The sequence below is a fragment of the Vicugna pacos genome, chromosome 15 (assembly GCF_048564905.1).
Source record: "Vicugna pacos chromosome 15, VicPac4, whole genome shotgun sequence".
Classification (NCBI taxonomy): Eukaryota; Metazoa; Chordata; class Mammalia; order Artiodactyla; family Camelidae; genus Vicugna; species Vicugna pacos.
This window is the reverse complement of record NC_133001.1, coordinates 14,161,603-14,174,646: the sequence shown is the minus strand read 5'-3', so window position 1 is coordinate 14,174,646 and position 13,044 is coordinate 14,161,603. Positions and strand designations below refer to the sequence as shown.

At 38.8% G+C, this 13,044-nt stretch overlaps 1 protein-coding gene across 3 annotated transcripts in view; it reads left to right on the top strand.

Annotated features, from left to right (window-relative positions):
• The window catches only part of AFTPH (aftiphilin), a 61,713-nt gene extending 54,524 nt beyond the window's left edge, over nt 1-7,189 (top strand). For all 3 annotated transcript variants that reach the window (XM_072937644.1, XM_072937643.1, XM_072937642.1), the window contains 2 exons: nt 26-149; nt 6,056-7,189. In XM_072937644.1, coding sequence (XP_072793745.1) covers nt 26-149; nt 6,056-6,200 — 269 coding nt within the window. In that variant the 3' untranslated portion in view covers nt 6,201-7,189. The remainder of the gene's footprint in view (nt 1-25; nt 150-6,055) is intronic.
• The last annotated feature ends 5,855 nt before the right edge of the window (nt 7,190-13,044 follow it).

Below are 13,044 nucleotides of genomic sequence, written 5' to 3'. Positions count from 1 at the left end.
ACTGACTATGATTTTATACTATAAGGTGTGGATCCAGAGTTGTATGAGTTAACAACTTCTAAGCTGGAAATCTCCACCTCAAGCCTCAAAGTGACTGATGCATTTGCGAGACTCATGTCCACAGTAGAGAAGACAAGCACATCTACCAGGTAAAAGCTAGTGTTCATTACACCCTAATTATGAATTCTGTGTTGAACAAAGCAGCCCAGATGGGAAAGCACATTAAGTTGGCAGTATTTCAATACATTGTATTAAAATTCACTTTGTATTCATAAAAACCGATAGATACTAATTCCATAAAATAGTATGAAATTATGTTTAATTATGAACTGTATTTGAGCAGAGCAGTTCCATGAGGGACTGGAAAGGACTGGCAGATATGGGTTTCTCTCTTTCCCTACCTTCTACACCCAACTTTGTAGAGAAGAATCTGATTAAAGCATTGAGGTCATAAAGCCATTGCAGAAACACTCCCTTTTCTTTCAAGACCACTGAGATGATCATCCTTGGGATCCCAGTTTCACTCTCCCAGTCACCTAGGCTAATTCTTTCACTTCTGGGCTAAGATAGATTAGGGGATGGCCTCTGATTCGGTCATGAGACACTGCTTGTTAGTTTTCTAGGAGCCCCTTCAGGGGCATGGCCTTTAGAAAAGCAGTTGTCTCAGATACAAGGAATGTCCTATGGGCTTTGTGTTTACGATTCAGGAAACCTGTAGTTTTACTAGTTAAGCACTGGAATAATCCATTGCTTCGACTTACTAGCCATAAGAATAAAGCAGTTCCTAATAAGAAGGTAATCATTATGAACCAGTAAATCCCTACCGCAGGAGCAAATACTGGTTGATTGGCATCCAGCTCTGCCGTCCCACATCCATGATTCATCAGCATTTTTTGAAAACTCACTTCTAGTTTTACTTCTGATTAATTTTTTGCGGGGGGCGTAATTAGGTTTACTGATTGATTGATTGAGGTACTAGGGATTGAACCCAAGACCTCGTGCGTGCTAAGCACTCTACCATTGAGCTGTACCCTCTCCCCTAGTCAGCATTTTAAAGTATTTACTTGATATTTGCCCTTCGGCAGAAACAGTATAGCTCTTTTCCTTGAATAATACATTCCACTCACATGTCAAATTCAGATTTACCTTTTAAATCAATTCTTCTATAGAAAAACATTCATTTAAAACAGACTTTTTTTTTTTCCCTTTTCCATAATAAATGCTTACTTGTCTTTAAACTTTGGCTTGAATTATCATATTGCCTTTTAGAATGTATTGTGTGCTTAAATATCCATTCAACAGATCAAATGTTAATAATATACTTAATATTCATAATTATGAAAAGCCATTCTTATTCTATAATTATGTCTACCCATAACTTCTCCAGGAGTGGGTTTATAACCTGCACATTCTTGTTCATCCAGATCGCCCTGTGCTCATTGCCCCTCTTTCTCTGTAATACTGCTACCTGGCACGGTGAGAGCCTCCTGTTATGGTGAACCTGCTTGTAATCGACGCTAGTGTGGGTTTTTTGCTTGCTTTCTAATTTTTTCTCTTTCCAAATCATATTTTCAGATTAAAGTTCTTCTCATACAAATTTCTCATCCATTTATTCTGTATATGTTAACCAAAAGCTAACGACTTTAGGAAAAAACAAGAAGAAACTCTGATGCTTTCTATTGTTTGGGCTTTCCCCTGCTATTTTTAGGACAACCTTTTCTCAGGATAATCCTACTGTTCCCTCACCTTTTCCCCTCTGCAGTCTTACTGAAGTGTTCAAAGTCCCCCGATGAGAATGCATTCTTTGTGCCGTTAGGAGGAGCTCTAAGCCACATTGTTAACTTGCTTGCTCTCAGCTTTTCAACTCACTGTTGAAACACTGCACACTAGGGCACTTTTCCAGCTTCTTTTTAAGAAGTTATTTTCATTTTTCCTCTTATTCTGTACTATTATGGAATGAACTAAAACTATAGTAATGTATCCTAGAATCAGCGTTGTAACTGCATTGAATTAGTCTCTAGTACCTGTCTGTCTAGCTTCATATTTAAAACACAACAGATTGAAATAAGTTGCCACCTTTGTATTTTGAGGGATTAACTATTTGAAAATGGTGAGAAGTGCAAATATTGCCAAGTCTTACACTTAGAAGGTAATACTGTAAAATGCCCCCATGAGTGATTCTTAGTTGTACAGGGAAGAGAGAAGGGGTTGGCATCGTTTCAGAAAGAATTTTAAGTATCTTTGTTGTTTTTAGGTTTTATTTCATTTATCTTTTTGCTTTTGAATAAAATAAACATAGAATGTTAACCTCAGCAAGATCTGATTGGCTCTTGATAATACACAAAAGACAGAGTGAAAAAGCACTGAAGAACTGTAGAGTAAGAAAAGGTCAAGGAACAGCAGTCTGAGGGGAGGCTGTAGCTCGAGTGGCAGAGCACACCCTCAGCGCACACAAGGCCCTGGGTCCCTGGTACCGCCTCTAAAAATAAATAAGTAAGCCTAAGTACCCCAAAAACATTTTTAATTTAAAAAAATTTTTTTAATTTAAAAATTTTTTTAAATAAAAAAATAAACAGCTGTCTAGATAGAGGAAATTTGACATGTAGCAAACAGCATCTTACGCTCTTTTCCAAATTGCGTATGTAAGAGAGTACATGTGCTCGCTTTCTAAACGTATGTTGTAAAGTGGTTTACTTTTTAAAGAAATGCAAGTTCTTAGCTTTTAAATAGTTTCATCTTCTTGCTTAGCTTTTCTAATATAGAAAAAAATTACTTCCTAATCTTAATTATTGGGTGGCCAACTAGTTACTAAGTAGCCACAGACCTATAACTGAAGTTCATACAAGCCAGAGGACTACTTGCCAAAAGGGATAATATGTCTTTTACTTTTTTCCCCTTTTTTGGGGGGGAGGACAGGTGGGGAATTAGCTTTTTTTACTTTTTTTAATTACCTTTTAATTGAGATATAATTCACATACCATAAAATTCACCCCTCTCAAGTGTATAGTTCAGGAGCTTTTAGTATATTCACAAGGCTGTGCAGCCATCACCACTATTTAATTATCAGAACACTTAATTATCCCAGAAAGAAACCCCAAACCCACTAGCAGTCACTCCCTGTATGCCACTCTTCTCAGTCCCTGGCAACTACTGATCTTCCTTCTATGGATCTGCATACTCTGGTTATTTCATACTAGTGGAGTGATACATCATGCAGCTTTTTGTGTCTGGCTTCTCTCACTTAGCTTATTGTTTTCAAGTTCAGCCATGTTGTTGCACGTATTAGTCACTTCCATTCCTTTTTATAGTTACATAATACTCCATCGTATAGCTATAGCACATTTTGCTTATTCATTAATCAATTAATGGACAATTTGGGTTGTTTTCACTTTTTGACTATTATGAGTAATGCTGCTATGAACATTCATGTACAAGTTTTTGTGTGGACAAATGTTTTCGATTTTCTTGGGAGTAGAGCTGCCGGGGCATATGGTAGCACTATGTTTAATTTTTTGAGTAACTTCCAAACTGTTTTCCAAAGCAGTGGCACCATTTTACATCCTCACCAATAATGTTTGAGGGTTCCATTGTCTCCACATTTTCACCAAGGCTTGTTGCTGTCTGACTTTTTGGTTACAGCCATCCCAATGGGTATGAAGTGGTATCTCATTGTTATTTTACATTTCCCTGATGGCTAATGATATTAAACATCTTCTTAGGTGCTTATTGACCAGTTGTATCTCGTCTTTAAAGAAATGTCTATTCACATTTTACGTGTTTTCTAATTGGGTAATTTTTATTGTTGTAAGAATTCTTTACATTTATCAGATATTTAATTTGCAAATATTTTTATCTCATTCTGTAGGTTTTTTCACTTCCTAGCTAGTGTACTATGAAACATAAAAGTTTCTTAATTTTGATGAAATCCAATTTATATATTTCTCTCATTGCTTGTGCCTTAGGTATCATATCTAAGAAACTATAGCCTACTTCAAGGTTAGGATAATTTGCACCGAAGTTTCCTTCTACGAGTTTTATAGTTTCAACTCATACATTTAGACCTTTGAACCATTTTGAATCAATTTTTTAATATGGTGTAAAGTAGGGGTCCAGGGTCCAACTTGGTTCTCTTGCGGGTGGATACCCAGTTGCAACAGTACTGGTTGTTGAAAAGACTGTTCTTTCCCCATTTCCCTCTTGTTGAAAATCAATTTAACCAGAAATTATGGGCTTATTTCTGGACTCTTTAATAGTATTATATTGGCCAAAGGATAAACCTTAACTAGAGAGAATATAAATCAAAAGTAAGTCACTGCCTTTGGCTTTGAGGAAAGATCTACTTTTAACCTGGCATATCTACCCCACTTCTGTTTGCTTTCCAGTTTACTAACACTAGCTTGCTGAAAAAAATTGATCCAGTTGTCCTGCAGAATGTCCCAACCTCTGGATTTGTCCATTTGCTTCCTTCAAGTAGTTTTTAATATGTTTCTCTATTCCCCTCATTTTCTGTAAACTGGACATTATATCTAAAGGTTTGATGGATAAAACACTTTGGGTAGAATACGTCATAGGTGTTGTATCGCATCAGGAGACACATGAATGTCTGGTTGACTCCATCGTGACAGACGCTGAGATTGACCATTGGTGGGAGGCTGCCCTTTCCCGTGTACTCTTCCTCTTTTTCACTTTGAGGCTGAAAAGTGAACTGTCTGGTTTTACTTTAGAATAATGTAGATACTCAGTTTGCCATTAAACATCCACCTAATAGTTTTGCCACCACTTAATTAAACATGTAGATTTTAAGTCAGAAAAACTTTGGAGTGCTATTCCATTCTTCTGAGAAACCCTAAAACTGAGTTCAGTATTGGCTGATCCACTGATGGTTTCTGTGTGCCTGAAGCTGAGCCCCTTACTGAAAATCTTTGGTCCTAAAAATCTGATGTTTGATTTTTCAGTCATTCTGTAAAATCTTTCTATTTCAGCCTGAACTCGTAACAGAAAAGTCCAGGTATAACAGCAAGGCCTACATCTATCTTTCCTTTCTTGCTTCACCTCCTGACTTCCTGCTCCCCATCCCCAGGACAAAGGAAATACTTAGGTGGAAGAAATAAGTTGTGTCACACCTAGCAGAGTACCGACTATCCTTTGCCATAAGAGACAATTGGGCCTTTTGGAGTGAACAATGTTTAATAAACTTTGGTGTAAAATTATATCTTTATGACTGCAGTTATTCTTTCAGTATATTTAACATCCTGGAAAAACTAAAGGTTGGATTATAGTCAGGCGCTCAATTTGAGCCACATCTGAAGCTCAGTTGGCATTTGCTGCGGCTCACCTGCTGGGAAGACCCAGGTCACCAGGAGCTGGGCTACACGCTGCTCACTTCTTATATTAGGGGCACTTCATCCACAGGACCCATAGGGTTGAGATTTCCCCTCTCCCGAGCCCTTTCCGCCCGTGTACAGCCTCGTCTTCGGCAGCTGGCCCTCGTGCTGCGGCTTTTGGACCTGCCGCGGGTCTGCATCCCGGGGGGGCAGAGGCTGGGTGTTTCTGAACTGAGGGCTTTCTGTCCCGGAATTCCCCTTTGGGGATGAAGAAAAGCCTGAGGTCAAAATGACTTACCAAGTCTTGTGCCAGACATACTTTGCTTTATGTTGAGGTAACTTTGGTAGTTTTTCAGGAGGCGGGGGAAATCCAGCGGGCGGGGTGTTACTAGGACTTCAGCATTATATTTCTTAGTGACATTTGAAGAGTATGCCTGGATAGATAGATGCTTTCTACCCTTAAGCAGAGCTGTGAGCTGTACACAGGTACACACGAATGTGTGTGTACACGCCCAACTATAATGAAGATACATAAATCCAGCGGGAATCTTCCTAAGAGACTTGGCCTCCGGCACAGGTGGCACCCAGCACAAAGGTTTCCCGAGGTTCAGGAACTGGCAGAGGAAAAGACAGTCCCCACAGATCGCTGTCTACCTTGAGAGTCTATTTTCTCCCATTTAACCTACAGCAAAACCACTTTAACACACTTCTCTTTTTTCTTTTGTCAACAGAAAACCGAAAAGAGAAGAGCACCTAAGCGAAGAAGCCATCAAGGTGATCGCCAGCCTCCCTGACTTAACGTTCATGCACGCCAAGGTGCTGATGTTCCCGGCCACCTTGACGCCTTCCACAGGCTCCCAGGAGAAGGCAGACTGATAACTGATGTGGATCGGACAGTTTCAATTGCTTTTCCTTCCCTCCAGCCCTTCCCTACAGTCAAAAGCATATTTGCTCTAATTAAAAAAACAAACAAACCCAGTTCAGCTGATTTGTTGGTAAGCCACACTAGAAAGGTATACATAGTAATGTATATTTATTTACATACTGAAGTCCTAAATTTATATTAGAAAAAATGTAAATAATCGGGGGTGAACATTTTTGAAGAATTATTCTTTTTGTGTTGCTGGGGTGTATACATTTATGTCTTTGTGAAATACACTGGTGGTGTCCTTCTTACAAAACTTTTGAAATAAAAAAAAGAAAATTAAAAACTCAAATCTCCACTGTCTGTGAAATCCCCTTCAGTCTTTTCAGATTGCATTGAATGTCCTATTAATTTTTCATATCATATGTTGAATTACTTTTGCTATCATAAGTAAACTCCAAGTCCCCGTTTAATTTTTTTTTTAATTTTATGTGTGGTGGGTTTGTTTCAGATCTAGCTTTTGTTACCATTTTTGTGCTTTTTAATCTTTTCAATCTGACCTATTGCTGTTTGACCTTTTGTAAGGTACTTCATCAATTGCTCTTTTGTTATAGGGTATGGATCATTGTCAGAACTCAATTGGAGGGATTTAAAGAGATTGTGTCTGTTTTAAATCAGTTTGGTTTGGAGAAGGACCAAATTATATGAATGTCTTACAATGAAATTTTACTTGTTGCTGATTTTTTTGTTCTATCATACCACTATTTTTTGAGGATTTTGCACAGTGTAAAATGACATAATCATAGATTGCTATGGTTTAGGCTGTATATACAGTAAAAACTATGGGTTTTAAATGTTTGGGGAAATTCCTATGGAAAAAAGAGAGACATGTAGAAGAACCTCTAACAAGGTTAATGTGCATGCCCAAGGTCTTTTGAGATTTCAGTGTGTAAATTTCCTTTTAGCTTACAGAAAAATAAAATAATTTAAAAGAAATTTAGCCCAGTGTCTTTGTACTTTGTACTGAGGGAAAAATGTAATGAATTTGGATGTTAAATTTTATTTCATTTTAATGTATTTCATTCAGTCCAGAGGAAATCATTTGGTAGGGCTTCCACTTTGTTTAAACAAAGGAGAGTTTGATTCCAGTTCTTTTTTGGGGGGTTGGGGGGTGGGAATTAGGTTTATTTATTTTTAGAGGAGATGCTGAGGACTGAACCCAGGACCTCGAGCATGCTAAGCATGCACTCTACCACTTGAGCTATACCCTCTCCCCCTGATTCTAGTTCTTATAGGTGATATTCTATCCTTTTAGTAGCTGAGCTGTTTTTAATGTAGAACATGAGATCATACAAGAAATTCCCATAATTATGAACTATTATATACCAACAAATTGGACAGCCTAGAAGGAATGGACAAGCTTCTAGAAATACACAGTCCACCAAAACTCAATCAAGAAGAAATAGATAATTTGAACAGACCAATCATTAGAAGTGAAATAGAACCTGTAATTTAAAAAATAAACAAAAAAACCTCCCTGCAAACAAAAATCGAGGACCAGATGGCTTCATTGAGGAATTCTACCAATCATACAAAGAACAATTTACACAAATCTTTCTCAAACTCATCCAGAAGACTAAAGAGGAGGAAACACTCCCAAGCTCACTGTATGAAGCCACCATCACCTTGATACCAAAACCAGACCAAGACACCACCAAAAATTATAGGCCAGTATCTTTGATGAATATAGACACAAAAATTCTCAACAAGGTATTAGTAAACCAAGCCCAATACATGGAAAAGATCATACGCTACAATCAGGTTGGATTCACAGGGTCACAGGCTGGTTCAACATACGCAAATCCATCAATGCGTTGCACCACATCAACAAAAGAAAGGGTAAAACCCACATGATCATCTCAACAGATGCAGAAAAAGCATTTGATAAAATTCAATATCCATTCATGATAAAAAAACTTACAAAAGTAGGTATAAAGGGAACATATCTCAACATAAAAAAATCTGTTTATGACAAACCTACAGCCAACATAAAACTCAAGCACGGGAAGTTGAGAGCCTTTCTGCTAAAATCTGGAACAAGACAAGGATGCCCACTCTCACCACTTCTAGTCAACATAGTATTGGAAGCCTTGGCCATAGCAATCAGACAAAAACGGGATCCAAATTGGAAGGGAAGAAGTATCTAAGTCACTATATGCAGATGACATGGTACTATATATAGAAAACCCTAAAAAGACTCCACACAAAAACTACTAGAGCTGATAAATGCAGCAAGATGGCAGGATACAAGATTGATACACAGAAATCTGTTGCATTTCCTTATACTAACAATGAAATAGCAGAAAAGTTAAAAAAAATCCCTTTTAAAATCACATCCAAAAAAGCAAATTATTTAGGAATAAACTTGACCAAGGAAGTGAGAAGTTTATACACTGAGAAATAGAAAACATTCAATAAAGGAAATTAAATATGACCTAAAGAAATGGAAAGATAACCTATGTTCTTGGATTCGAAGAATTAATATTGTTAAAATGGCCATTCAACCCACAGCAACCTACAGATTGAATGCAATCCCTATCAAATTACCCAGGACACTTTTTCACAAAAGTAGAACAAACAATCGTAAAATGTATATGGAACCATAAAAGACCCAGAAGTGCCAAAGCAATACTGAAGAAAAAGAACAAAGCTAGAGGAATAACCCTCCCAGACTTTAGGCAATAATACAAAGCTATGGTAATCAAAACAGCATGATATTGACATAAAAACAGACATATGGATCAATGGAGCAGAATAGAGAGCCCAGAAATAAACCCCCACACCTACGGTCAATTAACATTCAACAAAAGAGGCGAGAATATACAAGGGAGAGAAGACAGTCTCTTCAGTAAATGGTGTTGGGAAAGCTGGACAGCTGCATGTAAATCAATGAAGTTAGAACATTCCCCCAAACTAAACACAAAAATAAACTTGAAATGGCTTTAAAGACTTAAACTCAAAATGGCTTAAAGACTTAAACATAAGACCACCATACATTTCCTAGAAGAGTACACAGACAAAACATTCTCTGACATAAATCATAGCAATATTTTCCTAGATCGGTCTACCAAGGCAATAGAAATAAAAGCAAAAATAAGCAAATGGGACCTAATTAAACTTAGAACCTTTTGCACAGCAAGGGAAACCACAAACAAAACAAAAGGCAACCTACAGAATGGGAGAAAATATTTGTAAATGATTCAACTGACAAGGGCTTAAGTTACAAAGTATATAAATAGCTCATACAACTCAATAACTCAAAAACAACCTAATCAAAAAGCAGGCAGAAGACCTAAACAGACATTTCTCCAGTGAAGACATACAAATGGCCAATAGGCACATGAAAAGATGTTCAACATGCTAATTATCAGAGAAATGCAAATCAAAACTACAATGAAGTATCACCTCACACCAGTCAGAATGGCCATCATTTTTTCTTCCCAAGAAAAAATACATAATATGAAATTAAGATGAGAAAATTTATTAAAATTAATTTTAAAATATTGTTATTAGATTAGATATTTCCTCAACAAAAAGTCACATGATATATTTCATTAGAAATAGGCGATTGGCCCAACAGTAGTCCACCTCATGTTCTATGGGGATGGTCCATTGGAACTTTTTTATTTTCCCAGACGTAGGGGGTAATTAGGTTTGTTTGTTTGTTTATTAATTAAATGGAGGAATTAGGGATTGAACCCAGGACCTTGTGCATGCTAAGCATGTGCTTCTACCCCTGAGCTATACCCTCCCCTCTCCACTGGAACTCTCGCAACTCAGTCACTGACAGAGCCCTGTGCTGCCAGGTTATCACACACGTGACTTTGAAACAGTTGCCTGAATGTAATTTAAGTAAGGCCTGGAGAGACAATAAAATTACCCAATTCATCTCCTGCCATTTCCCCAACTTTTTTCTTTTTTTTTTTTTTTTTCCTCCAGAGGAGTCTTTCCTTCACAATAGTCAAGACTTCAGTTCCTGGTGGAACTTCTGAATGGAAGAATGAAAGTATTCCTCAGCAGACCTTTACATGTTTAAGTATTTGAAGCTTGAAAGGCTGCTTCTACAGTTCCTATCAACTAAATTGTAATGGTAGCCTTCATCAACCTAAGTTCAGAGCCCATTTATTAGCTGTGATACCATGAGAAAGTTAATCAGCTTCTCTGAGCCTTAATTTTTTTAATTGAAATATAGTTGATTTACAATGTTAATGTTTCTAGTGTACAGCATAGTAATTCGGTCTTTTTTTTAATATTATCTTTTAAAATGGGGATTATACTATCTACCTGTGGAGTTGATGTATTAAATAATAAATATAAAACATCTGTCACATGAGGAGACAATCAAACAATAACCAGAGCACAGAGTCAGCAAAATCTTGAAAGGCCTCTAGGGTCTCGAGAGATTCAAGAAGCAGTCACAGGAGAAAGGATCACGTAAAGTAAGTTACTGTGCTGTTATGGTTTAAAAGCGATCAAGGGGACATTTCTCGTGAACGTGCCCCTGCTTTAATGACAGACAAAGTGGTTAGTCCATCTTATAACCACTTTTTATTATGCCAGATTTCCCTTTCACTTGTCAAATTGGCCTTCGATGTTTTTTTAATCACAACAGGTACATTAATACTGGGTTGTCATAGGTTAAGGTTAGGGCTCTAGTCCTAAGGACCAAAAGTGCTCAGCTTTGCACCAGACCAGGCAGGGCTGGAATTGCGCCGGAGAGCAACAGCAGGGCTGAGGCTGGAGACCCGAGAGCAACTCCCTCCCTGCCAGTCGCAGGTTCTCATGTTGCCTGCAAGCTTGTCTCGGTCGTCAGCCGCTTTTGGCAGCAGCTGCCTATTTGTCTTTCTCAAAGTCCACCAGGAGGGCCCAGCAAAGTTGGAGAGAAGAAACCAAGGAGTCAGGGGCCCTAAAAGCCAAACCACACAATGGAAACTGGTTTAGCAATCAGCTTTGTGTCTCTGACATCTTAAAACGAGCTCAACTCATCCCCTAGAGTCTCATCTCACTTGATGGCCAGATCCAAATAGCCACACATAATTCCCCAGTTAAGCCAAGCCAGAGTGGGAAGTATAGGAGAGGCTTCCCTAAATTGAGTCATACGTCACTACTATTTTTATGAGTTATTCTTTTATAGAGGGACTTATTCTTCCCTCTGCATGATTGTCATGCTCTTTATTTAGAACTTGGCGACTTTTTTTTTTGTTCCCTCGTGTTTCTTGAATCAGTTAGGATGAGGCTTGACTGTGAGTAACAAAATCCCAAAACACTGCATTTCATGTAATAAGACTCATACTCTTGTCACATTTGAACTTCTCTGAAATTGGAATGTGTCACACAATTGGATGGGGTAGCTGTTTAATTGGCAGTGGTTTCTTAGTGTTGTATGAAATAATGCTGTCTTAACATTCAGTGACAGAGCTGATGGAAATGGTAATTGTGGCTTCAACATTAGAAGTTTCTTTCTCTTGCCTGTAAAACATGAGGAAACAGTCTAGGGCTGTAAAGAGGCTTCACAAGCTCATCAGAGATGGAAGCTCCTACGATCCTGCTCCACCATTCTCAACAAATAGTTTCTACCTCATGGTGCAAGGTGGCTGTCGCGGGTACAGCCACTGTGTCTACATTCCAGCTATCATGGAAGAAGGGCATTCTCCTCCCACTATGGACGCTTTCTAAGGTATATATATAGTATTTCTAATTCCAATCTATTGGCCAGAACTTAGTTGCTCTGCCATACCTAGCTGCAAAAAAGACTGGGAAATACCTTTATCCTGAGTGACCATCACTAAATATAGTTTGGCCACTAAGCAGCTGTAAGATCTTGGATAAACCCCTTTTCTAAGTCTCAGGTACTTCATGCATAAAGTGAAGGGTTGGGGTCTATAGAATCGAAAGCTAAAGTAGGAAGAAACCTCAGAGAACTGGCATTTTAGGGCTGGAGGTTCAGCTGGTCCAGTGCTTTGCAAACCATTCCCAGGAGCAGCGCTGCGGGAGGGCGCAGCCCTGCAGTCAGGGGGTATCCAGTAGTCACGTGCTGGGCTTATATAGGGAGCGGCAGTGGGGGGGTTGCAAAAGATTTCATTTGATTAAAGGTTTCCATTGCTACCAAAAGATGAAAGCCAGTGATTATTAAAATCCCAGAACTGAAGAAATTGAGGCCTAGAAAAGGAAATTGGCTTTTGCACTATTAATCATCAATGACCAGAGACAGGACCTGAATCCAGTTTCCTGACTCTTGGTCTTTTCATTGACACCCTCCTGCATCTGCCCTCTGAATGGACAGCCAGTCCAACATTTCCCTGGACATTTGCAGCAAACTCACACGGGCTCAGGATCTCACAAGGCTGCCAGCCCCCAATCACATGTGCTTTGTTGGCCAGAACTGACTGTCAGGACTTCTCCTGAGTGGAAGCCTGGTTCCCCATAACCTCCTGTTGGTTCAAGTCATCCGCTCTCAAACTTCATGGGATAAACCTACTCCCTTTTCCATCAATACTGAAAGACCATTCACCTGTTCCTGTCCTCTCCTACCAGGTCTCCCATGATGACATGGTTTCCAGGCCTTTCCCATGTATGCCATCCTTCCCTGGACACTGTTCTAGCTTACCAAAGTTCCTCTTAAAACGTGCTCCCCAGGCAACCCCATGTTGCTTCATCCAGCAAGGGGCTGCGATTTTATTGCCAACACTTCTTTTAAACTTTTGCATTACTGTGTGTGTATAGCAGTAACGTTGCCGCTTTCAATTGTGTCAGCAGCCTTTTCCCCTTAACTGCCTTCAAGCCAGATTTCCTCCA